The sequence below is a fragment of the Sminthopsis crassicaudata genome, chromosome 1 (genome assembly GCF_048593235.1).
Source record: "Sminthopsis crassicaudata isolate SCR6 chromosome 1, ASM4859323v1, whole genome shotgun sequence".
NCBI classification, from domain to species: Eukaryota; Metazoa; Chordata; class Mammalia; order Dasyuromorphia; family Dasyuridae; genus Sminthopsis; species Sminthopsis crassicaudata.
In genome coordinates, this window is record NC_133617.1 from 555,232,701 (window position 1) to 555,259,767 (window position 27,067).

The following is a 27,067-nucleotide window of genomic DNA, read 5'->3' on the forward strand; positions in this document are numbered from 1 at the left end:
TGTGCCTTTCAGCACCTAGCAACAGTTTAAAAGAATAAACCTCTAGCTTGCTCAAGAGATTGTATAATAACCAATTCTGGTTTATTGCCTTGGTAACTATAATGGAGGTTGATGATAAAGTCATAGTCTAAGTACTTTTTTATACTGCTTTTTCCTTCTCTTTCCCAAATGCTGTTACCACAGATCTAGTATTTATACAATCTCAATTGAAAACTACAACTCATAATGAAGATGAAAAGAATATTATTACATATAGATTATTCAAAAATTTTTCTCTTTTGCCAAGGGCAATTTTATTACTGCAGAATGAAGAAAAAGAAGAAATCTATAATGTTACAGTAAGAAATTATGGCCGTTTGTTATGGTAAGCAAATTATTTTCCATTAAATTTTTCTTTTGGGGGGTCAAGTCTAATTTTTTTTTTATTCCTAAAGCATTTTGTGAAATTTTCAGTGATTCATTATTTTAAATGGGAATATTATAAGCTGTTTTTACTCTAAATTTTTTTGAAATATGATAGCCTATTTTTGAAATTTGGATTTAATCTCAATTTGCCAAACTTTTAAATTTAATTAAGCTTCAGTTGGAATAGTTTGCTTACTTCCAGTTGGCATGTTGGGGATAGAATATGTCACTCCTTTACTTCTTTTTAGAATGCTAAAGAAAAACAAAATTCTTATGTAGTTATTTTCCAAATTAAGAATATTTTACTCTCAGATTTCTAGTTTTGCACATGATTCTTGTTTCCTCCCTACCTAAGGCTTCTCTGAAAAGCAACTGAGGAGGCAATACCTAATAGTCCATTTAGTAATTTTCAGATCTTCACAAACCCCAACAAGCAAATTCCCTTTCTTTTCTTTGAAGGAGATCACGGATACATTATATGTATCCCATCCCATTTTCTTTTGTTTTTTTATAACTGATCAGATAATTTTTTTCTATACAACACACAAATATAATTTCAAAGAACTGATTGTTAGAGCCATTAAGTGATTTGCCAAGAGCTACACAGTCTGTTAAGAGGCAGAATTTAAAAACAGGTCATCTTGACTTCAAGACCAAAGCTAGACTTAATCATAAGTGATAAATATTAAAAGTAGTATCAGCAATAAATCTTACTTTATTAATTAATTTTGCTGAGGCAATTGGGGTTAAGTCACTTGTCCAGGGTCACACATCTAGGAAGTGTTAAGTATCTGAGACCAGATTTGAACTCAGGTCCTCCTCACTTCAGGATTGGTGCTTTATTCATTGCATTACCTAGTTGCCCCTGAACCTTACTTTAAAAAGAGGAAAAGCTGTAAAATTTGGAATAAACTTAGTTAAAATAACATTTAACAAATCCTAAATATTTTGAATATAATGGCTTCTGAAGCTTCACAGGTCTTTTTACATTTAAACCTTTTTCTTAAGTTAACTAGCAAATCAAAATAATTTTCTTAATAAAATGTAATGCTTTTACATTTTTATTACTAATATTGCAGTAATAATTGGAAGGGATCTTAAAGATCTTTCTGTCTAATCTCTTCTTTTTGTAGATTTAGGAAGGCAGCATGGTATAATAGATAGATCACTAGATTTAGAAACAGGAATCTGGGCCCGAACTCTGGAGAAATATACTTGAAACAAGACTACTTAGAAGAAAGTGTTAACTCAGTGGAATTGATGAGATGATGGTTCTTTATTATACATATACTTTGATGTAATGTTTCTCTAGTTCACACATACATAGTGTACATATCAAGGTATTAAGGGCTGAGAAGAACTGGAAATGAGACATTCCATTTTTGACCATCCTCCTGGTGGCTCTCCTATCTCCTGACTCCTCCACTAAGATCAAGACTGGGTCAAAATAAAGACTCTAGACCTTATTCCTGACCATTCTCTTGGTGTCTCTCTTGCTGAGACCAAGACCGGTCCCGAAGTCCTCCAGAAAGGTGCTATTATTATCCCTATTTTATAAGTGAGAAAACCAAGGCATAAAAAAGCATTAAGTAATTTGACTATGGTCATTCAGTTAGTGGTAGGATGTGAACTTAAGGTTTTCTTGAGTTAAACCCATTACTCTTACCCATAGTTGGTGGTATAGTGGAGAGAGCCCTGGGTTTGGAGTCAGAAAAACTTGAATTCAGACCTAGCACACTCTACTTGTGTGACCTTGGCCAAGTCAATCAAATCAGCCTCAGTATTTTTATATGTAAAATGGTGATATTAATTGTACTTGCCTCCTATTGTTGTTGTGAGGACCAAATAAAATAATATTTGTAATACTCTTAGCACAGTGCCTGATGTAGCATTAGGCACTTTTTTTCTTTTGGCACAAATTTACAAATACATTTATAAATACTTTTAAACAAATAATTATAAATTATGTAAAATCATCCTGTATGTACTTCTGTTTATCAGTTCTTTCTCTGGAGGTGGATAGTATTTTCCTTTACAAGTCCTTTATAATTGATTTGAATATAGTATTCAGAGTAGCTTGGGTTATTCACAATCATTCTTTATACAATATTTGATGTTATTATATACAATGTTCTCTTGGTTCTGCTCACTGCATTTTTCATTATTTCATCAAGTCTTTTTATATTTTTCTAAAATCATTCCATTCATCATTTCTTATAGCATAGTAGTATTCCATCACAATCATATGCCCCAACTTGTGTAGCCATTCCCTGATTGATGGGCATCCTCTCAATTTCCAGTTCTTTGTCACCACAAAAAGATATTTTAGAACATATACTTTTCTTTTTTTCTTAATTACTTTGGGAAGCCATAATAGTGGTTGTTTCCTTTTTTCTTAAATTAGAGGATTGAACTGCTTTTGTATTTGAAGTCTTTAGAACCCATTTAAGAATTCTGAAGCAAATAAAATAAAATATGGGGTTACCAAAAAAACCCAATTAAGCTGAAATCCAGAGTTATCAAAATATTAAAAAACAACAAATTCTCAGAGTCCATATTAAGAATCTTTCGTTTACTAGATAATTTTTTGGGATGCCTTTCAACACAAAAAAACAATGAACTTGTGAAATAATATTATATCTGAGACCACAGAGGTAGCATGTAGCAGAGAGAGGATTTGAACTCTGGTCTTTGGACTTGGAAATGTATTATTTCTTAGCTATATTATGCTCTGGAACTTCTATAAAGTTCTCATTGTCAGAATCTCATCGTAGTGTAGAGATGTTACTCGACTGTGGGTAATAGGCAAATTATTTAATTTTTTTGTACTTTAGTTTCCTCAAATATAAAATGGTAAGACTGTTTCTGTGAATATTTCTACTAAATAGGTCTATTGTGAGGACCATGTAAAATAATATATGAAAATGTCCTTTTAAAACTTTAGCATGCTGTATAAATGTGAATGAATGAATAAAGTACGTAAGTATCTATTATGTGCAAAGTACTATGCAAAGTGCTAAAGCTGCACATAGAAAAGTAAGACCTGTTCTTAAGAAGCTTCCATTCTCATACATATCAGTGATTATCAGCTATGTCAGAAGAGTACAGCTTCTAGAAGATTCTTTCAAGCTGGAATAGCTTTAAGCCCTGCTCACTGAAAAAATAATTCCTCAAAACTTAGAATTGGATAAGTGGAAGCTAATTATCTCATGAGACACCAAGAAACAATAAAACAAAGTCACAAGGATGAAATAATAGAAGAAAATGTTAAATATCCCATTAGGAAAACAACTGACCTGGAAAATAAATCTATGAAAAATAATCATTGAATTTCCTGAAAGCCATATTTAAACTTAGATATCATATTTCAAGAAATTGTCAAGGAAAGCTGCCCCGATTTCCTTAAAACAGAAGTTGAAAGAATTCACTGATTACTGCCTGAAAGTCATCCCAGTTGAAAACTCCCAGTAATAATATAGCCAAATTCTAGTTGCAGGTCAAATAAAAAATGCTTCAGGCAACCAAAAAGAAATCAAATACGATGGAGCCACAGTCAGACTCACACAAGATTTAGCAACTACCTCATTAAAACAAAAGGTTTAGAATATGATATTCCAGAATGCTGAGATTACAATAAAAGATAATCTATCCATCAAAACCCCCTTCAGGGGGAAAAACATTTCCAAGGCAGCTGTTACAGTAGATAGAAACCCTGGCCTGGAGTCAGGAAGACTGTCTTTTGAGTTTGAATTTGGTATCAAACACTAGCTGGATAAATTAATTAACCCCGTTTGCCTCAGTTTCTTCATCTGTAAATTAAGATGGAAAAAGAAATGGCAAACCATTCAGGTTTTTTTGTCAAGAAAATCTCAAATGGGTCACAAAGAGTTGAACATGATCAAAAGAATTGAGCAATAACTTGGAAACATATAACTAGATTTTGCATACCAGTGAATATTCCACCATATGGATAGCAATTACTGATAGATTTATCCCTTTAATTTTTTTTTAATTGATAGTTTAATTTCTCAAATTTAGCTCAATATTTGAATTAATAAAAATTTTAAATGAAATAGCTCTTATATTCTAGTATGGAAGATAACATACATAAAAAATAGAATAGATTAAAAATAAATACAAGGCCCCATAGGAGGAAGGATGAATGAAGAGAAGACCAGGAAAGACTTCATATATAAAATAATGCTGAGCATTGAAGATAACAATGAATTTTAGGGGACAAAGTGAGGACAAAGTATATTCCAAGAATAGGAGACAGCCAATGCAAAGGTTCTGAAACAGGAGAGAGATTGTTGTGTATCAGGAAAACCAAAAATCTATCAGGTAAGAAAAGTAAATTACATTTAATTTGTGAAGGATTTTAAATGCCAAACAGAGTACTTTATATTTGAATCTAAGACTAATAGGGAACTTCAGAAGTATTAAGTGGAGAAGTGACATCATCAGATTTGGCTATTTCATAGAATTGTCTGGTGAACCAGTCAATGAACAACTATTTATTAAGTAAAGATTGGGTGATTCAGTGAAATAATGTGTCTAATGGACTTTGCAAAAAACACAATTAAATAAAATTTTGAAATTTGGATAAATAAATAAAAAGTATGTATTTTAAGCTATTATCAGGACAAAAATGTTTATATGTAATTTAAATTGAGTAAAGTGTGTAGGCTGTTAACATTTCTTTAATATTCAGTTTGAATTACAGACATTTTTAACTTCTTTCAAAATATTTAGTATTCTATTTTATGATACTTCAGTACTAGTAGACTATTAAACCTCAGCTATGAAAAATAAATATGAATGAATTTCCTATAGGAAAAGTTCTTAGTAAATAATTCTTGGATTATTACATATTCATTTTTTATGTTATAAATTAGATTCCTTTTCCCCTCAGTGCTATTGGTGAATATGATAAAGCCATACAAGCTTTTAAGTCAACCCCCTTGGAAGAATTTGATGACATCATAGGCCTTGCACTGGCATTATTCAAGAAAGGATTTTTCCAAGAGAGTAACAAAGGTGAGTCTGTTGTTTGAGGGAAAAGAAATTTATCTTTGTACTTTAAATGCTTTGATAAAGTTATTGAGTTTAAATAATACTATAAGTTAATAAGTTACTTTTTAAAAGTGGCCAGAAAATCAAAACAAATCAGCTTTTTGGGTTTTCCTGGGGCAAGCTAAGACACTTGCTATTTTTATTGGACCATTAGGCTAGTTATTCAAAATTCTGTGTATAATATGACCCATTTATTGTGCCATGGGTTTTGTATCTTTGGGTATCCTATGGTTGCTGAGATAGAATGACTTCAGGCTATGTCCTAATAGAGTGCCTCCAAATGTCTTTGGGAAATCTAAGGGTAAGAGAATGGTTGGATGGTAGAAAAAGGAATCTCACAAGGCAACTTTTTTGGTCCAGATTTTCTGGGATCATCATTGTAGTAATTTATCCAAACGACTCACTAAGCCTCATTGTATTCCTTGAAAGCAAAGTAACAGTTAAGATGTACATTTTCTTTGCCTTTGTTTTAATAATTCCATAATAACTTGGATTACTTTCATATCATTTAATTTTTGTTTCCAATTCACTTTAATTAACAGCCTATGAGAGAGCTTTGTCCATTGTTGAAACAGAGCAGGACAAAGCTCATATCCTGACGGCCCTGGCAATAACAGAATACAAACAAAATAAAATGGACATAGCCAAGACACTACTATTCAAATGGTATGTATAGTTGACATAAATGTTTATGTCAGAGGATGATTAGGTTATCATTGGAAACAATTGTTGGTATCCCTTTGATTATGAACTATTGAACTATCAGGTGGTGTTAAGGACATATATGTGCTTTTTTAGATCTTAGCAAATTATTTTCATTATTATGGCAATGTATACTTTAGCTGCTTCTATACTTTTTTAGACTGGACATTTAGGAAACAGTCTATCAGCATTCTTATTAATTTTTTCCCCCCTGGGTAGTAAACTTTTATTCAGTGCCTACTGTGTGCCAGACACCGTGATACAAAAAGACATGTCATTCCTTACTCTTATGAACCTATATTTTTATGGAGGGGACAACAAGCAAACAACTGTGTTCAAACAATCTATATGTAGGATAAATAGGAAATTATAAGGAAAAGTACTAGAATTAAAATGAGTTAGGAAAGTCTTCTTGGAGAAGATGGCATTTTAGTTGGGACTTGAAGGAAGTCAAGAAAACTAGAAGACAGAGATGAAGAGGAAAAGCATTTCAGCATTGGGGACAGCCAGAAGAAATGGTGAGAATCACGGGAGTGTTGTGTTTGAGGAACAGCAAGGAAGTCAGTGTTATTTGAATGAAGAGTATAAAGTGTAAGAAGATTGGAAAGGGAAAAAGGGGCTATGTTATGAAAGGCTTTGAGTGCCATTCAGAGAATTTTGCATTTGAATTTTGAAGACAACAGGGAGGCATTGGAGTCCAACATGATTGGACTTGTGCTTTAGGAAAATAATTTAGGCGATGGAAACAAGGATAAATTGAAGTGGGGGGAGAATTGAAGCAGGCAAATTCAACAGTGTTAAAGGCAACATTGAGTTCAAGAATGATGATTGAGAAAAGGCTATTCGCTTTGACAATTAAGAGATCATTGATGACTTTGGGATAAGCAGTTTCAGTGAAATAAGATTGGAAGCCAAATTGTGAGGGTTTAAAAAGAGAGTGCAAGGAGAGAAAATAGAGCTACTTCTTGTTAAACTGGGCTTTTTAAACTTTTTTTTCTTGTGACCTCTTTTTGCCCAAGAAATTTTTACGTAATTTTGGGTATATAGATATATAAATAGGTATATAAATCAAACATTTACTGATAAATAATAAAGAGATTTATTTCAAAACAATTATTTGGCACATATATGTATATATAATTTTATTGTATATTAAAGACAAACAAATTTGCATACAAATGAGATGGATGTGCTTGTTTATTTGTACATATTAAATCTTGGCAAAATATTTGATGCCTTTTACTTTTTGATATGGAGAAATCTGAAAGGTAACTGAGGAGGTGGAATATAACTACATAAAAATTTTTGAAGGTATTTATAAAGATATAAAAGTAAATTAGAACTGAATGCTCCTTGAAGGCAGGAACTTTGTTCTTGTATTCATCATAGGAGTTAGTATTTAACATCTTACAGTAATACATATTTGTTGAATGAATAGTATATGACTAGAATATCTAAATATTGAGAGTTTCAATTCAATAAATAACTTGTTGAGTGATGAGAAAGACTTGTAAGTTATAGATATTAAATATTGTTTACATAGATGAATTTTTTTTCCTTTTGAGTCAGTATACAGAATTATCTTTGCTTCTTTGTCACTAAGATTAAATTTGTTTTGCTACATTTTCTTCTTTTCTAACATACCTATCTGATTATTAAGTGTTGTCTGTACCATTACTGATTTATATTTTTGCTTGGGCTGCATTCCCAAATATATCTAAACTCTAGACTTACTGATTTTTCTTTCTGATAAGCTTGTTTCCCCTGAATAGTTCTTATATATAAATTAGAGCTTTAATGTTTATTTACTATTAAACATGGTTAGAACTAGAGAGCTAAACATAGTTCTCTGAACCTTCAGTAACATTACATTGACTCAATAGGTATATCATTTTGTGACATTATTCATTGGTGGTAGTTGCCTTCATTTAATTCTTCGGAGTGCTTTTTGAAAGACTTTTGGGACAGGTGTAGTCCAAATTTCATAGTATTTATTTACCAGGGATATTCCTAAGTTTTATCCTAAGTTTATAGCTCAGAAGCATGGTATAATGGAAAAAAGAGTGGCCCAGAATTTGGGAGTCCTGGATACTAAGCTTCATTCTACTTCTATGTAACTGGGAATACTTGAGTAAGTTATTTGACCCTTATTGGTCTCTTTATTGGTAAAGTGACTGGACTAATGCTCTCTCAGGTAAGAAATTTTATATTTGAGGTGCCCTTTGTATATATTAATAATTCCTATTCATTTTTACTGTAGCCTTAAGACAATTAAAACATAATTTCAAAGGAAATGCTTATGTCCTTTGCCAAAATTCTCTTAAATCTTATATTTCATTGAGATCCTCCCCTCCCCACAGTAATTGCCTGCAGTTATAATAGAAATGACGGAAATTTGTAGTCCTACAGACAGAGTTCTAGTATCAGCAACATTATGCTGATTGAATGGAAGGTTTTCTGGGGAGCCATAAGAAATTAGATGTTTTTACACTGAGGAAATTATTTTTTTGCCCTTTGTCTTGCATTTCAGGATGGTTATTTAAGACAGACATCTCTGCCAGAATTATTCTAGTAACTTTTCAAGAGGTCCATAGAACTTGACTCAGTGTTTTTAAGAACTTTAGATAGCTTGATCTGGGAAGAAAGGTGTAAGCAAGTTTCTTTCGCCCTTAATCTCCAAGACCAAGAATTATTAAAATATATAATTTCTATATATATAATAGTAGGAGTTTCATCATCTAAGAAATTAAGGATTTGCTGTGGTGAGATTTTTAAAAATGCTATAACAAATAATTGTCAAACATCCTAGGAACTACAGAAATGTCTTTGTTTTTTGTTTTTCTCTTTTCTGAACTTATAGTTCTATCTTAAAGGAACCAACCACCGAAAGTCTTCAAGCCCTTTGTGCTCTAGGGCTGGCAATGAAGGATACTACTCTCTCAAAAGCAGCACTTAATGAGTTATTAAAGCACATAAAACAGAAAGATGATAATTATCAGACGTGCCTTATTACAGCAGCTGTTTATGCATTACAAGGTCGAAATGTGTCAGTGCAGAGACAAGTGTCCAAAGCTGTCCACAGGTAAAAATCTGTATTTGAGAACTTTGAATTTCACTTAATATAGTTTACTTTAGTATAAGATCTTAGTAAACAAGTTAATAAAGTGAGGTAAGTCCATAAGGCAAGTGTTAGTAGAAACCAGTCCCTTTTAAGTAATGGGCTTAAATTGTTGATTGCTTCCCACTTTCTGACAAAGGTAATAGTCCCAAGCCGCAAAATGTGACATTTCTGAGATAGTGCAGATGTAGAAATTCATTTTGCTTGACTATTCATGTTTGGTCCAAGAGTTTTGTTTTGGAGTATTTTCACAAGGGGAAGAGGTTGTAGGAAAGGGGTCTGGCAATATGAAAATCATGGGCTTTACTAAACCTTGAAGTGCCCCAGGCTTCTCATTAACACTATATATAAAACAGATGAATTGTTGGTCTGAATTTGTGGAGGACCTACAGTGAGGAAATTACAGATCTGAGCACTTTCATCCGTTCCATAAATCCATTTGAAAAAATAATAAGCCTATTTTCATATAAACTAGATTAAGAGAAATGCCTCTTCACTTTCAGTCTGACCAAGCCAATAAATTAGAATTACTGCAAAGCTTAGTTTTTTGCAATCTTTTCTCATAGATAATAATTTTCTATGTAACTTAAATTTGACCTTCTTAAATATGAAACTCCTTATAATATTTAAGTGCTCAAATGCTTATTCTCAGATATTGAGAATAGTATATAGTACAGTGGATATAAGAAGATAAAGGCAATTCTTCCTCTTCTGTACCACAGGTAACTCTGTAAACTTAGAAGTTTTAGAAAAGCTGCTTAGTAGGTGGATAAGAGAGAGTTTTCTCATCTTTATCTTTCCACTTTTATGGTAGTCATATGGTACTTTCAGAGAGACATTACAAAACCTATATAAAGATGACCTTTGAGGCTAAAAAACCCTTGGTCCCTGAAAAGGATCTGAAATGAATGAGTGATAAGAGATTATACAAGCATTCATTGTCTGAGAAAATCTATGTAAGTAGAATAGAGAAATAGAAGATCTTAGCTCTCAAAAGAGACAGGGGAAAAGGGTGAGATTTATTGTTCCTACAGTTTTTTTTGAGCAGAGACTGTTTTCTAGGTGCAGTAGATAGAATTTATAGATACAATAAACCAGGGAGTGAGGCATTTAGAAAGTCCTGACCTGCTCCTCAAGGCTTTTTTTTTCAACTGTTGAAGACTGGTCCAGTTTCTGCAGGCATCTCCAAGTTCATCTGAAGTTCACTTTGTAAAGGGTCACTGCTATGTTGAGCAGTTTGGGACTTCAGAAACCTTTTTGATTGGCTAGTTATTTGTAACTAACAGTTACAAATACAAAAACTAACAGTGTAGTCATTAGAGAGCCTATGTTAACAAGCCATACAAAAGAAAATAGCATAAGTTTTTCTTGAAAAGTAGGAATTTCATATTGAGCAAGGATCATGTTTCATGAATTAGTTTTATACAACTAAAATATTTTTATATTTAAAGTTCTGAGGGGAATGAAAATTGAAAATCTTTTTATTTGTTTTTGTTATTAATGACTCAATTTTAAACTTTGTTATTTTTGATTTCTTTTATAGTAATCCAGCAGACCCTGCTCTTTGGTCTCTTTTATCCCGAGTGGTTCCTCAATATACTCCCCGAAATGCCCAAGTAAGTTATTCCTTAATCAGGGGTGGGGACTGTATTAGGCTCATGAAATCATTTGCTAAAGCAACCATAGGTGGTGATGAGTTAAAAGCTAGGTACAACAACCTCCTACTGCTTGAGTTGTATAAATTGATAATTTTGTATGGCCCACTAATGATGTTATAAATATCCAAATCGCTCTTGGTAGAAAAAAGATTCCCCATGCCTGCCTTAAAGTCTGCCCAGAATAGAAATAATATATCATTATATTGGGAGAGTTACAGTTTTTAAGTAAGTTTTACAACTTATCATAAAATCTCAGATTTAGAAGTGTCCTAAGTATTCCATCTAGTTCAACCCATACTTGGCTAAGAATCCTCATTACAATATTACACTAACAGGTATTTATCCAACTTATATTTGAAACCTCCTCTTAAATGAAAACTACTCTCTGCAAAAACAACTCATTCTCCTTTTTTATTGTTCAATCATGCCTGACTCTTCCCAACCCCATTTGGGTTTTTTTTGGCATTGGAATAGTTTGCTATTTCCTTTTCCAGCTTATTTTACAAATGAGGAAACTGAAGCAGACAGTTAAATGATTTACTCAGGGTCACACAGCTAGTTAGTATCTGAGGCCAGATTTGAATTCAGGTCCTCCTTACTCCAGGGCTAGTACTCTGTCCACTGCACTATCTACTGTCTGTAATAATTCAGTTAATTGTGAAAATGCTCCTTATATTGAATTAAAATAACTTTTTTTTTTTTTTAAATTCTCTCCATTGCTCCTACTTATACCCTTGTGAGTCAAGAACAAGTCTAATTCTTCCAATTCTGATAAAATTATTTGAAGACTTTTATTATGTCTAGGTCTTCTTTTCTAGGTCAGATGTTTCCCAGTGCTTTCATTTGATTCTCATATGGCTGTAAAATCACCTTATCATTTGGGTTATTTTCCAGAGTTCTTCCTAAAATGTGATGCCCAAAACTTAATAGAGCACTTCAAATGTTTGCCCAGGGATAAGTATAGTCATCTCTTCTTGGGAGCTATCACCTCTCTTAATTCATTTGAGGATAACTTTTTTTTTTTGATTGCCAGGCAACATTTTCAATTCTTATTAAACATCTACTTGATAAAACACCTATTACTTTTTGAAAAAACTTGACTATTTGTATTTTATCTATCCTGTCCTTATGAGGCTGATTTTATGAACTCAAGTGTAGGACTTTGTGTTAAAATTCTAGTTTTAGAATCAAGAAGGTTTGATTTGGAATCTTGCTTCAGATACATCTTATATGTGTGATCTTAGGCAAGTCAATTAATTTCTCTCAGTCTAATTTTCCCTCATATATAAAAGGAAGATACTAGTGTTTGCCTGACATAGTTGTTTTAAAGTTAATTGGAAAAAAAAAAGATTAAATGTTTTGCAAATCTTAAAACACTATACAGTTTATGATGTGATGAGATGATACTTATTCAATTTATTAAATCTTTGTTTTAGCTTTTTCAGATCTTTTTGGAAACTTGACTTTATTATCCACTGGATTAGCCATTTCTTCTGAACTTCATTCCATTGGCACATTTGACAAATGCATTTTCTATGTATACAGATCAATGGTAAAAATATTGAACACTGATTTAGGATGCATCCTTGAAACAGTCCAATAGACATCTCCATTCAAGTTGTTACTGATCCATTATTGAATATTCTTTTGGTACTCTTTGGTTCAATCAGTCTACCTAAGTATATTGTTGTCTAGTATCGTCTTATGATACTATACTTATGATACAATTAAATTAACTTGGGTAATGGGACAGCTCTGATATTTGACATGAGCACTTTTAAAAAAATTTTTTAATAGTATTTTATTTTTCCAAATACTTGGAGAGATATTTTTCAACATTCACTTTTGCAAAACCTCACATTTCAGATTTTTTTCTGTCACTCCTTCCCACCCCTTCCCTATGTATGAAGCAGTCCTATATAGGTTAAACATTCAATTCTTCTTAATCTATTTCTGTATTCGTCATGTTGCACAAGAAAATCAAATCAAGAGAAAAAAACCATAAGAAAGGCAAAACAAGCAATAACAAAAGGTGGAAAAAATACTATGCTTTGATCTACATTTAGTCTCCATAGTTCTATCTCTGGATGTGAATGGCATTTTCTATAACTAGTCTATTGGAATTGTCTTGAATTACCTTATTGTTGAATGGAGTCATATCCATTACATAATGTTTTCTTGGTACCCTTAGCATCAGTTTATGTAAGTCTTTCTAGGCTTTTCTGAAATCATCCTGCTGATTGTTTCTTATAGGACAATAATATTCTATGACATTCCTATACTATAACTTATTCAAGTTATTCCCCAACTGTTGACCATCCACTAAGTTTTCAGTTTCTTGTCACTACAAAAAGAGCTGCTACAGTGGATTCTTTTCCTTCTTTTATGATCACTTTGCGATATAGAAATACTTCTCAGTAGTTCTCAGTAGAAACACTTCATCATCACATTTTAGAAAGGACATTGATGTCAACTAAACCAAACCAGCCTCTCACCTGTGGGTGGCTGGAGCTGAACAGAGCAGACTAGATTTTTTTTTTTTTTTCTAAGGCATTTGGGGTTAAGTGGCTTGCCCAGTGTCACACAGCTAGGAAGAGTTAAGTTGTCTGAGGGCAGATTTGAACTCATGTCCTCCTGAGTGCTCTATCCACTGCACCACCTAGCTGCCCCAACAAAGTTACAAATTAAACAAGAGTTTAATTTCAAAGTGAGGGCAATAGTTTGTAAAAAAAAAAAGAGGTAGATTAGACACCTGTGAGGAGATTTGAATAATTATCAGTGGTTACATAATAAGTTATAGCTTTAACAGTGAAGGGTAATAGCAACAATGAAACAAATTTGATTGTAGGGCTTCATGACTGGAACATGGTGCTTGTCGGAGCTCAGAGAATACTTGGTGCTAATCAGCACAATCCAGAGTGAGAGATCATCTAGATGTTAAGTGTAGAGGATTGTTGTTAAGCCTAACTCAATGCACAGCTTGCTTACTGTGCCTTAGCTTTGGAAAAGGGTGTCTCTTAATATCTTGACAAGGAGCTATTGAGTGTACAGAGGGAGGACAAAAAGATGGTAAACTTTAAAATCTTGACATGGGAAGAATGCTTAAAGTTGCTTAATGTGGAAAAGAGAAGAATTGAGCAGGAATGGGGCATCTGAGATATGTTTTCAGGTATCTAAAGGAGTGTCTATCAGTGGAAGATGGCTTATACTGATTCTATATGTTCCTAGAAGCTTTTTAAGGATTGATCTAATGAAGGCATTTCTAACAATTACAGCTGGACCCTAAGTGGAATTAATTGCCTTAGTAATGTCTTTACTAGAGGCCTTTAAGAACAATTCAGAGAATCCTTTGTTAGGATTGTAGAGAGGATTCTTATTCAGGAATGAGTTAGGCTAAATGGTTGCTGAGGTCCCTTCCGACTCAAATTCTTTGATTCATGTGTTTTATGATTCTTTCAGTATATACCAATCTTTATTTTTGTATGCCTAATAGTAGTTGCATAGGACTTCCAAGGATATTGAGGTAGGAATACCATCAATGATAATGAGATATTATTCTGATTTTAATTATGCAATTTATGCTTTTGATATGTGAAATATAACTTTGTTAATATCTACTTATGGCAAAAGAATAAAAAATCCACAAATAGAAAAAGTCATGTGAAGCTTTCTCTATACATGGAGAATCTGTTTCATAGGGTTATAGATTTGAAGCTAGAAATTTAAGCATATATTTTTCTGTTGTTTGTCAAGGAAATGCTGTTCTTGCAACTTAAAATCAATGCCTTACTATATGTGTGTGTGTGTGTGTGTGTGTGTGTGTGTGTGTGTGTGTGTGTGTGTGTGTGTGTGTATATACATATATGTATATATATATTTTTTTAATTTAAATTTTTTAAATTTTTGTTCCAATTGAAAAACTTCTCTGGTGATTACTGAAAAAAAGTATATTGGATTCAGAGTTTACCTACATACATAGTTGACCTAAATTAGAAGCTGTTCTATAATTTAATTTTTGAGTTAATAATTGAAATAGTAGAGTTTAATGGTATTTAAAGAGCTTTGGAATAAGTTTTAACTAAAATTTGAAGTTTTTATAAATAATTATACAAAGCATTTTATGTGAATAGGGAGCAAATAATTTTTCTCTACTTATTAATTAAGTTCTTGAGGCTGGATTTGTACTTGGGTCTTTCTGATTCCAGGCCTGACTTTCTAGTTCATAAGTTCATAAACATTTGTTAAGCACCTATCATGGACTAGGCATGACAAAGTACTGGTAATAATAAGAAAGACAAAAGATAGTTTTTGCTTTCAAGGTACTCCTTGTCTACTAGAGGAGGAAGTCAAAATGCAAATGACCACATATAAACAAGAAATATATAGGATAAATTATGGGAAGGTAACATTAAGGGACATTAGGAAATAACTTCTTTCATAAAAAAGTGAGATTTTTACATGAGACTTAAAGAAAACCAGGGAAACCAGAAGGGCAGAGATGAAGCAGAAGTAGAGTTCCCCATATGGAAGAATTAATCTGTTAGGTCCCTTGCAGTTGTAAATCTGTGATCCTGTGCTTTATGAGAAAACATGGGTAAAAATTTTATGAGATGAGAAGACATCAGAGGTGGAGATGAGGAAGGGAAGAATTCCAGGCATGAGTGACTGAGGGGATGGACATATACTTCATACTAGTAGGAACTTTGGAAAAATAGGAGGGCTTTGAGTTTGTTACTGGATGTAAGATAGCCATTATGGTGGTTAGAGATGAGGATATTGGTGCTAGTTACTTATAATTGATACAAAATTATTATGTCTTCCTCACCCCCTCCCCCCGAGGCTGGGGTTAAGTGACTTGCCCACGATCATACAGCTAGGAAGTGTTAAGTGTCTGAGACGAGATTTGAACTCTGGTCCTCCTGAATTCAGGGCTGGTGCTGCTGGTCCACTGCGTCACCTAGCTACCCCAATTATTATGTCTTTTAAAAAAATCTGTCAGCATCATAACAGTTTAGTTAATGAGATATAGATGTCAGCTAATAATAATAATGAATTTCCTTTTAATAAATCCAGAATTTTTGGATTGGATGAGTATGAAAAATCCTAATTTTTCAAATCAGTATGAAAAGGTATTACTTTGTTCTTCTAGGACTTTACAAATTTGTAACAAGGGAAGACTTCTCAGTGAGAAAGGAACAAGGGCATAGTAGATTTGTAGTTAGAGGTAAATAAGTCCCTAAAGAAAACTATTAACAAGAAAACATTTTTTTCCTAAGATTTTTCCAGAAAACAAAAAGTATGGAAGAGGACTAAACAAAGCAGTTTTGTTAATATCCTCACAAATTTTACATAGCTGTGTATTTTATTCATATATGTGTATAGTTTTATATACATATTAAAGCATCAAATATCTTGTTCTTTTTTGTAGAAATGTTTACATTTTATTATTAATTTCATAGCAAATAAAAATGTTTAAAGGATTTTGAAAGATATCTGTTATGTGCAATTTCTGCAACAATTAAAATGTAATTATTTAATATAAATATATTTCAGGGTGGAGCTGTAGCAGGAAATGTGGCTCACATACTTGACTCAAATCATGGAAAGGTTGGTTTTCCCCTTGTTCCAAAAAAAAATATTTCATGTTAATATGAGAGAATTAAATGACTTTGAAATGTGACATAAGGATAATGTCATATCATCAACATGCTGCTGTGGTAATTTTTGAAAAACTTGCAACATTTCTTTTTTATTATGCATAAGGCCTTACTGTATACTGCAGTCAATCAGTTGGCAATGGGAAGCAATTCAACAGAAGATGAAAAAAATGATCCACTCAAGACCATTCAGAAGGCAGTCCTATTATCTCCAGGTGAGTAACATAAAAATTATGTTATTAATAACAGTATTTTTAATAATTCACAGTCTAGATTTGCAAGGACATTATGAAATTTTTCCTCTAATATTTAAACATTAAATATTTGTTTATATGCAAATGGTACTGGTAACTAAAAATGATTTTTAAGTCTTTATTAAAACAGATCTAGTAGAATCTATACTTAGAAATATACTTCATTAGTAGCCATTGAAAAGTGAATTTTATTTTTAAAGTAATGAAATTTTATTTGGAGAACATAGAATATAAATCAAATGAGCTGTCTCTCTTCTCTTTTTTCCAGTAGTTTAAAGTAATGAGATTTTATTATAGATATTTTAGATATAGAAGAGTCTTTTAGTCTCACCACTTTACTTACTCATCACTTCACTATGAAGAGTCTTTTAGTCTCACCACTTTATTTTACATGTAAGGAAACTTAGTCCTACCATGCTTAAATGAAGTCACTTAATCAGGGTCATTTGACTAGTTCTTTTACTACATCCTCTTGTTATAAAAGAACACTAATATTAAACCAAATCATTGTAATAGGGTAAAGTACTTACTTACTATATACCAGGCACTAGGCTAAACATTTTATAATTATTATCTCATTTGATCCTTATATTTTACAATTGAAGAAACTGAGGCAGACAAGTTAAGTGATTTGCCCAAGACCACACAGATTTGTACTTGGGTCTTACTGATTTCAGGAATCTTTTTATCTACTAGGCCAACAACTGCCCAATTACAACCATTCAGGTTTGGCCCCCCCAGAAAAAGAGATGAGGAAACCTATTGTCTTTTTTTTTTCTTTGGAGACATGGGATACCCTTCATGCCAATACTGCTTATACTGTTAGGTGTGGTTGTAGAAGTAGGTTTGTTGAACTGATTTTCTTTGTTACAAGAGAAGAGAAATTATTGGCTGCTCCTATACCTCAGAACTGTCTTGTAGGACTGAAATGTTCTATATGTGTTAATCTTGGGAGGTCAGCATCTCCGACTTATCATTGAGAAGGCCTGCCCTCAATTCTGTGGCTTCCATATAGAAATTGTAGGGGATCTGAAGAAAGAGAGCTTTGGAAACCAAGGGCCTCTTCCTGTTGGTTACAAGTGACATGTGACTTTTAAGGGATACTTTTCAATCCTTCCTTTTCCCTTCCCTCCAACATAATTCACTCTCTCCCTCCACCCCTACCTCCCAGAGTCCAGCATTAGCCTACTGACTTTATACTGTTGCCATTGTTGATCCTGACCAGGATTTCTCTACTCTTCTGGCCTTTCATAGTATCATTTCTCCCTTATATTGCTGTTTTCAAGCCAGTATACAGCCTTTATGATATTTTCTCATGGGTTTTCCTGCAAACATATGGCACTATCTCATTGAGTCTATTTTGCTTATGGTTGCTTCCTTATAACTCCTTTCTTTCTTCCTTAAAGCTTTTTCTCCTCTTTTCATTCTGTCTGTCCCTACTTATTTCCATGTTGAATTCAGTTCTACACCAAAGTGTGTGTGTATGTGTGTGTGCACCTTTTTTATTTAGTTTAGATGAAGATGAGATCCATGTGATGCCTGTTCTTTGCTACCCTTTCTCCATGTTTTTATATGCTTTCATCTCTTGGATCCCTGTGATATGAGTTAACACATTCCTTTCCCTTTTTCTTATACAATAGTATTCTCCTCCACTACTTTTTCTAATTCCCCTCAAAACAGAACAAAGTCACTCCCTAGAGCCTCTGAATTGTTTAATTCCTTTTATGACCTTTGCAGACATTAGAATTTTGAAGGGACACTTATTTTCCTCTTATTGGAATATATGCACTTTATCATTGTGTCAGATTCTCCAAATGCTTAGATGTAGTTTACCTTTCACGTATTACCTTGATTCCTCCTTGGTTTAGATGTAGGAATCCATATTACTATGTTGCCTGGGAGCTGGTTTTGTCTTGTTTAGTTCAGGTATTGAACTGAATGCTGATCTGACTCTGTATCTTGCTATGAGTCTGGGATGTTAACATGCCTATATCTACTTCCTGCTTTAGTCTCTACTAAGAGCCTGTAAAGAGTTCTGGCAGTTTTCTTGTATAAATCTAGCCTGGATGGAGGATCTTGGAGCTTTTTTTTTCTTTTGTCATTATTTTTTCTGGTACCCTTTCAGAACTTTTGCTAGAGTGTTTATGTTTATCTTGGTTTTGATTTTTCCAAGTCTTAATATACCCCAATCTTAGATGGAAAACAACTACCACCAGAATTCTATCCCTTCTGAATAAATTGCAAAGAGTATATTGAGCGATGTTAGCATGCATTTTGGAAACATTGAATATCCATATCACATAATGTTTAACAGCATAATTTTTTAACTGGAGTCTGTAGATCAAACACATAATTTTGATTTAATATTATAAAATAACTTGTATTCAGTAATGTAGATCAGGCAACTAGGTAAATTTCCATTTCCTGGAATTATTATTTTTTTTAATCTTTATTTTTTTATTATAGCTTTTTATTTACAAGATATATGATTGTTTAATTTTATAGTGTTGGCAGTTGCCAAACCTTTTATTCTAATTTTTCCCCTCCTTCCCCTCCCCCCCTCCCCCAGATGGCAGGTTGACCAATACATGTTAAATATGTTAAAGTATAAATTAAATACCATATATATATATATATATATATATATATATATATATATATATATATATATATATATATATATATATATATATATATATATATATATATATATATATGTATGTATATATATATATATGTTCTAAAACTATATATGTGTGTGTGTGTATATATATATATATACATATATATATATATATATATATATATATATATATATATATATATATATATATATATATATATATATATATATATATATATATATATATATATATATGTATGTACATGTCCAAACAGTTATTGTGCTGTACACAAAAGAATCGGTTAAAAAAAAGAATACAGTTAGCCTGTGAAGGAAATCAAAAATGCGGGTGGACAAAAATAGAGGGATTGGGAATTTTATGTAATGGTTCATAATCATCTCCCAGAGTTTTTTCGCTGGCTTTAACTGGTTCAATTCATTACTGCTTTATTGGAACTGATTTGTTTCATTTCATTGTTGAAATGGCCACATCCATCAGAATTGAATATCATATAGTATTGTTGTTGAAGTATATAATGATCTCTTGTTCCTGTTCCTTTCACTCAGCATCAGTTCATGTAAGTCTCTCCAGGCCTTTCTGAAATCATCCTGTTGGTCATTTCTTTTTCTTTTTTTTTTTTTTAAATAATAGTTTTTATTTACTAGATATATGCATGGGTAATTTTTAATTACAATATTAACAGTTGCCAAACCTTTTGTTGCAATTTTTCCCCTCCTTCCCCTCCTCCCCCCAAATATATTATAGTAAAAATTAAATACAATATATGTATACATGTCCAAACACTTGTTTTGTTGTATAAAAAGAATCAGACTTTGAAATAGTGTACAATTAGCCTGTGAAGGAAATCAAAAATGCAGGTGGACAAAAATAGAGGGATTGGGAATTCTATGTAGTGGTTCAGCTATCTCCCAGAGTTCTTTTGCTGGATGTAGCTGGTTCAGTTCATTATTGCTCTATTGGAACTGATTTGGTTCATCTCATTGTTGAAAATGGCCACATCCATCAGAATTGATTATCATATAGTATTGTTGTTGAAGTATACAACGATCTCCTTGTCCTACTCATTTCACTCAGCATCAGTTCATGTAAGTCTATCCAGACCTTGCTGAAACCATCCTGTTGATCATTTCTTACAGAACAACAATATTCTATAATATTCATATACCAGAATTCTGGAATTATCATTGAATGAATTAACACAAATTTAAAAGAAGATTCTCCTCTGCCATTTACTAGTTTTGATAAATGAGCAGGATCTAATGAGAAAGATTTGTCCACATTTTAGAAAGAAAAGATTAATAAGTTAAAGGGATCTGTGGTGTTCACTTTGATTATCTAGTCTTGTCTTAGGTGACTTATTATAGGTAGCTGTTCAGACAAAGTGGTTTGATCAAACATCTAATTGTATAGATTTGTACCTATTAAAGAAATAATCTGTGATACATAAAAATGCAATAAATTTAGAGCAATCTAGTACAGCTGTAATATCAAGGCTTAAAATTTCTAGAGCTGTATGTAGTACAGTTTTAACACAATATTTTATAGTATTATTTTAAAAAAATTAAGTAATTAAAGGCAGAAGAACAGAGAGGGAAATCATTTTTCTCATTGAAATGGAACTGGAAAATATTAAGATTTAGGTGGAGAGAGGAAGGTATGAAATGATGTATGAGGAATACTTTATTAAGTATGGTAAGTTTCCAGATATGAATCTGTGCATCATTCTGGCCCTATCATTCAGCTTCATAAAGAGTGTGGCTATGACTTAGCTGTGTATTGGGAGCATTATCACTAAACAGGGTCCTTTTTGCTTTACTTCGTCCTAGTTATTGAGCAATAAATCTTCCAAAAATAGGCTACTAATAGAAGAGATGACCTGAATAATCCACACTAGATTGTTATGTCTTGAATGGTTTACAGAAGTACAATTGATTCATGTTTTATTTTTCTTTTTTTTTAAAAAAACAATGACAAATTCACCATGGCTAGTCTGTTTTTTGACTAGAGCAAATTTATGTTTGTTTAGTTTTTTTGAAAGTGGGTAATAGAGTAGTGGTTAGTAAAACATAAATATGTGGAGGCAGATCTTTGTGCTATATTTTTTAAATGGACAGCCAGTTACAAATATTTAACAATTAAGATGGTAGATTTATCATTTCTATTTTTTGAAATTTTAGAACCATGTGATTATCCAGAGCCTATAACAGGATTTTTTCAAAGGAATTGTCTGCAAAATATATTGATTTTTCAGGTTTCAGTGAAGCTTCCAAGATTTGCTCCTTTCTTTCTTGGGATAAATTTAAAAACATGTGGCCGTGTCCACATGAGAGAGCTAAAAGACTCTAAAAGCTTCTATTTTTACAGATGACTAAGTTGAGCTCCATGGCAGTGAAGTGACTTTCCTGGTAACCCTGCTAGTCACATGTCCCTAGTAAAGTTTGAGCCTGTCTTCTCATCCTGGATCCAATGCTAATTCTCACACTGCCTTCATAGGAATGTATTTACATTCTAACTGCACTCATGTACTAGAGAAGCACATTGAAAAGGGTCCCTGGATATAGAACCTGGAAATCTAGGATTAAATTTCAGGTTAATTAATCATTTAGTAGACATTTGTTAAATACTTGGTGTATGCTGTCTATTGGGGAGATAAAGATAAAAATGAATTAGTTCTTGTCCTCAAGGAACTTAACATTTTATCAGGGGATGTAACTTGTATATAAAACAAATTAGAAATAAAATAAATATAAGGCAATTGAGTGAGGAGGCAGTACTAGCTGTGATCAGAAAACACTTCATTGTGAAGTCTTGCTTTGTTCAGTTTTGAAGGAAAAAGGTAATACTAAGAAGTGAAGGTAAGGTAGGAGTTATGTGATTGAAAACCAATGCTAAGCCCTAAAAGTAGGAGACTTTTGTGTCAATAACATTAATAAAGACAGTGTAACTGGACCATAGAATAATAATGATTGTATAATTAGGTCAAAAAGTTATGTTGATATTTAACCCATATCAGATTGTTTGCTGTCTTGGGGAGGAGGAAAGTGGAGAAAGAAGGGTGAAAAATTTGGAACACAGTTTTGCAAAGATGAATGTTGAAAAATATCTTTGCATGTATTTGGAAAAATAAACTACTACTGGAAAAAATAAGAGGTATGTTAAAACCAAATTGTGAAGGACTTTAAAAGCCAAAAAAAGTTTATATCTTACTTGCTTCTAGAAGTAGAAGAAGGTAACTAAGTGGAGTGGTAGATAGAGCATCAGCCTTAGGAGTCAGGAGGACCTGTGTTCAAATTCAGCTTCAGACACTTATTAGCTGTGACTCTAAACAAGTTTTTTTTTGCCTCTTTTTTCCTTATCTGTATAACTTATTTTTGCTAAGAAAACCCCTTATGGGGTCAGGGAGAGTTGCATATGACTGAAATGACTCAAGAATAAGAAATATAAGGGAGTCATTGCAGGTTATTAAATAGTAGGTTGATATGGATAGGAAAATCACTTTGGATTGATAAATTTGATGGACCCGATGAGTAAAGAAACTGGAGGCAAGGAGTCCAATTAAGAGTCCATTGTTGATCTTCATAGCATCCCTGAGACATAGGCTCTATTATTATCCTCCCGTTTGTATAGTTGAGGAAATTAAGGCAAACAGAAGTTAGATAGATAACTTGCACAGGGTACACAGCTAGTAAGCACAGAGCACATCTGATACCAAATTTGAATTCAAATCTTCCTATTTCTAGGTCCAGGACACTTTTCTCTCTGCCATGTAGCTGTAATCCTTTTATTCTTCATCAGTTCATTCCTTATCTCACTCATTGTATATATGATTCCAGATATTCTCCTTTCTACTCAAGAATCTCACATCCTTTCAACTGAGAACTTTTCCTTTTATTTTGCTCAGGCCATTTGCCTATGAGCTCTCTCTTTTGCACTTCTCATATCAAAACTTTTTGATATCATCCCTTCCCTACCTTTATAACCCTTCCCTTTCTCGACAATACAATTGCTCTTTTTCCTTACTAAGGCCAGCGCTTCAACATGTACCTTTGATCCATCTTCTATTGCTAAACCCCCCTTAATCATCCTTCCACCTCTTCCCCTAGTCTTTAATCTCTTGCTATGTAGTGGTTTCTTCCTTATTATGTTTAAATATGCCCAGTTCTCCTCATCTTTAAAAAGCCTTCACTAAACTCTACTATCCCCTCACGTTATCATCATATAAGCTCTGTTAGCCAAGCTCCTAGGGAAAAAGAAATCTGCTCATACTTAATGCTTTCATATTTTTTCTCTCCTTAAACCATTGCAATCTGGCTTCTAAGCTCATCATTTAATTGAAACTTCTGTGTCCAAAGTGATCACTGAGTCCAGGCTTACTGATCTTTTTTTAGTATTAACCTTCTTGACCATTCTACTGTATTTGAGCAACCTCTTCTACTTATTGTCTTCTGGATTCTTATGATGCTCCTTTCTTCTGGTTCTTCTCCTTTCTCTGTCTCTCCTTTACCTGATCTTAAAATTTTAGCCTCCTTTGTTGGTTCATCACACTTCCTAACTGTGGGCATTCCCTTGGGTTCAATCTTAGGTCCTCTTCTCTTTCTCTCTATCTTCTCTTGGCAGCCTCATTCTACTGATTTATCAGACAAAATTTACTTTGTTCACCATTCTAAACACTTTTTCTAAAGGATTTTTCTTAAAGTCATATCTAACCATGACTCTTCTCAGGCAACCGTAGAGGAGTTTCTCTTGCTAATTCTTCTGTTGATTTTTTTTTTTTTCTCAAACTTTATAAAACCTGGCCTCAATTACATTTTCCAGTCTCATATTACATCACTTCCTTCCTACACAATGGTCCCACCAAACTGCTCTTCTAACCTGTTTCTTACCTGAGATACTGCTTCTGTTTTTTATTAGCACTTACCTCATAGGATTATTATGAGATAATATCTGTATGATTTCTGGAACACAGTAGGTGCTTGTTCCTTCTTTTCTTCCTTTTTGCCCTTTGCACTGATTGTCCCCCATACCAAGAATATTCCTTTTGCATCTTTACCACATAGATAAAATTGTTCTTCCCTTTCAAGATAATAGTCTAGCACAACATGAAATCTTTTCTGGTCCTCCAACTGCTAGTTTTCTCCCTCCCAAACTACTTTTAAAAACTATTTTGTATTTATTTTTAAATAAAAAAAACCCAAACCCCACAAGTATTTATTGTCTTTCTCATTGAGCTTCATTATAGTGATTATTTCATTTCTTTATTTGTGTATCTGCCTCTAGTACAATGCCTAGCACATGATTAGTGCTTAATAAATGCTTGTGGCTTGTTTCTTTTTTTTTTTTTTATTTTATAATTATAAATTTTTTTGACAGTATATATGCATGAGTAATTTTTTTTTATAACATTATCCCTTGTATTCATTTTTCCAAATTTTCCCCTCCCTCCCCAGATGACAGGCAATCCCATACATTTTACATGTGTTACAGTATAATCTAGATACAATATATGTGTGTAAATCCAATTTTCTTGTTGCACATTAAGTATTAGATTCCGAAGGTATAAGTAACTTAGGTAGATAGACAGTAGTGCTAACAATTTACATTCACTTCCCAGTGTTCCTTCTCTGGGTGTAGTTGTTTCTGTCCATCATTGATCAACTGGAAGTGAGTTGGATCTTCTTTATGTTGAAGATATCCACTTCCATCAGAATACATCCTCATACAACATTGTTGTTGAAGTGTATAGCGATCTTCTGGTTCTGTTCATTTCACTCAGCATCAGTTGATGTAAGTCTCTCCAAGCCTCTCTGTATTCCTCCTGCTGGTCATTTCTTACAGAGCAATAATATTCCATAACCTTCATATACCATAATTTACCCAACCATTCTCCAGTTGATGGACATCCATTCATTTTCCAGTTTCTAGCCACTATGAAAAGAGCCGCTACAAACATTTTGGCACATACAGGTCCCTTTCCCCTCTTTAGTATTTCTTTGGGATATAAGTGTGGCTTGTTTCATTGTTTGATTGATATGAGCTGTTTTTAGTGTTTGTATAGTATAAACTACAGAAGATTTCTTCCTAAAATAAGCTTTGGTTGTTGACTTTCTCATAGTTTCATATTGCTCCCACTCTTCTTCTGCTCATCCCATTTAATTATAGATAAAGGTAGATTTTATCCCACTTTTCTATCTGCTACCCTGACTCCTGAAATTTGTATATGATGACCCTCCTTTAGATTTTTAAAGAATTGTTGATTGTGTTACAGAAATGTTTGTGGTTTTAAAATGAACAAAGTGATAGTTTATAGACATTTTGTGACCTAAAGAATGAATGATATTTCAAAAATGGAGACCAGTTCTTTTTAGCTTTATTTTATTTCATTTTAAGAGTGATGGCATATTTTCAGTAATTTTATGGTTCGAGTGTTATTATTTACAAGGAACTGTCTAAATTCTTTGGAAATACTAAATTTGCATGTAGTTTGAATGTAACTGATTTGATATTTAGAACTATTTCGCACTTGGTATTTCTTAGAACATAATTTGATCTGCACAAAATTAATAGTTTACTCGCTATTAGCCACAATTTTTCTTACAATAAGTCAAAAATATATGGATCTCAGTCACTTGATGAATGATAGATATATTGGATGACAATATACTGACTAGAAATATTTGATAAAAAGCTCTTGGCATTCAAAAGACTTTTTTTAAAAAACAGTTTTAACTAGTACTCCCTAGTTTAGATTTTTAAATTGTGGGTATGACAAAAAAAATAGTACAATTAAAATTGTTGAAAGATTGGAATAAATTATAAAATCGGAAATTTTGGATTCATCTATTTTTTTATGCAACAACTTTCAAGGAAGTCCTTGGATTCTTTGTATGTACAGGAATTTGGATGTAGTCCATGTTGCTTAATATTTGGAATTTCATTGAAATTGACATTTCTCTAAAAAGGATTTGATCTTCACAAGATTAATAAACAAAACACTCCTACTTATATGGAAAGTCAAGCATGTGGATCCCAAATATGTGATGAGGGATAATATGTTAGATATTATTTATATAGGTCTTTATTTCTAATAACCTGACAGCTTTTAGATTCAGCCCTTTTCCCAGAGGAAAAAATAAGGAATGACTTTTGCACAAATTTATCTCCCATATTTGAAATGTACTTCATTTTCACTTCTACCTCTTATAATTCCTAACATTCTTCAAGGTTCAGCCCAAGTGGAAAGAGCATTTAGACTTCTAGGACTTGAGTTTAAATCTCATCTCTGTCATTTGATAGTAAATTTCTATTAAGTGCCTACTTTCTATTACTAGGGATACAAAGAAAGCAAAGTCTTTGCCCTCAAAGAGCTCACAATCTAATGAGGAAAAATCAGTCACTGAAAAAAGGGGTGTTAAAGGTTAGCAGAAATACCAGGCATTATTAGGATGTGATGAAATCCTACAGCCAGTTGGAAATAATGAATTGGTTGCCCTAGATAGATTGAGGGAGGAGCTCACCAATGTTCACTTTTCACTCTAGAAAGGATATGAGTTTCAGA

The 27,067-nt window shown here is 32.7% G+C and overlaps 1 protein-coding gene across 7 annotated transcripts in view; it reads left to right on the forward strand.

The window, feature by feature from the left end:
* The window catches only part of SKIC3 (SKI3 subunit of superkiller complex), a 114,030-nt gene that overhangs the window by 62,116 nt on the left and 24,847 nt on the right, over positions 1–27,067 (forward strand). For all 7 annotated transcript variants that reach the window (XM_074282043.1, XM_074282044.1, XM_074282038.1 and 4 more), the window contains 7 exons: positions 287–364; positions 5,318–5,442; positions 6,021–6,144; positions 9,041–9,262; positions 10,842–10,914; positions 16,510–16,563; positions 16,720–16,828. In XM_074282043.1, the coding sequence (XP_074138144.1) occupies positions 287–364; positions 5,318–5,442; positions 6,021–6,144; positions 9,041–9,262; positions 10,842–10,914; positions 16,510–16,563; positions 16,720–16,828 (785 nt within the window). The remainder of the gene's footprint in view (positions 1–286; positions 365–5,317; positions 5,443–6,020; positions 6,145–9,040; positions 9,263–10,841; positions 10,915–16,509; positions 16,564–16,719; positions 16,829–27,067) is intronic.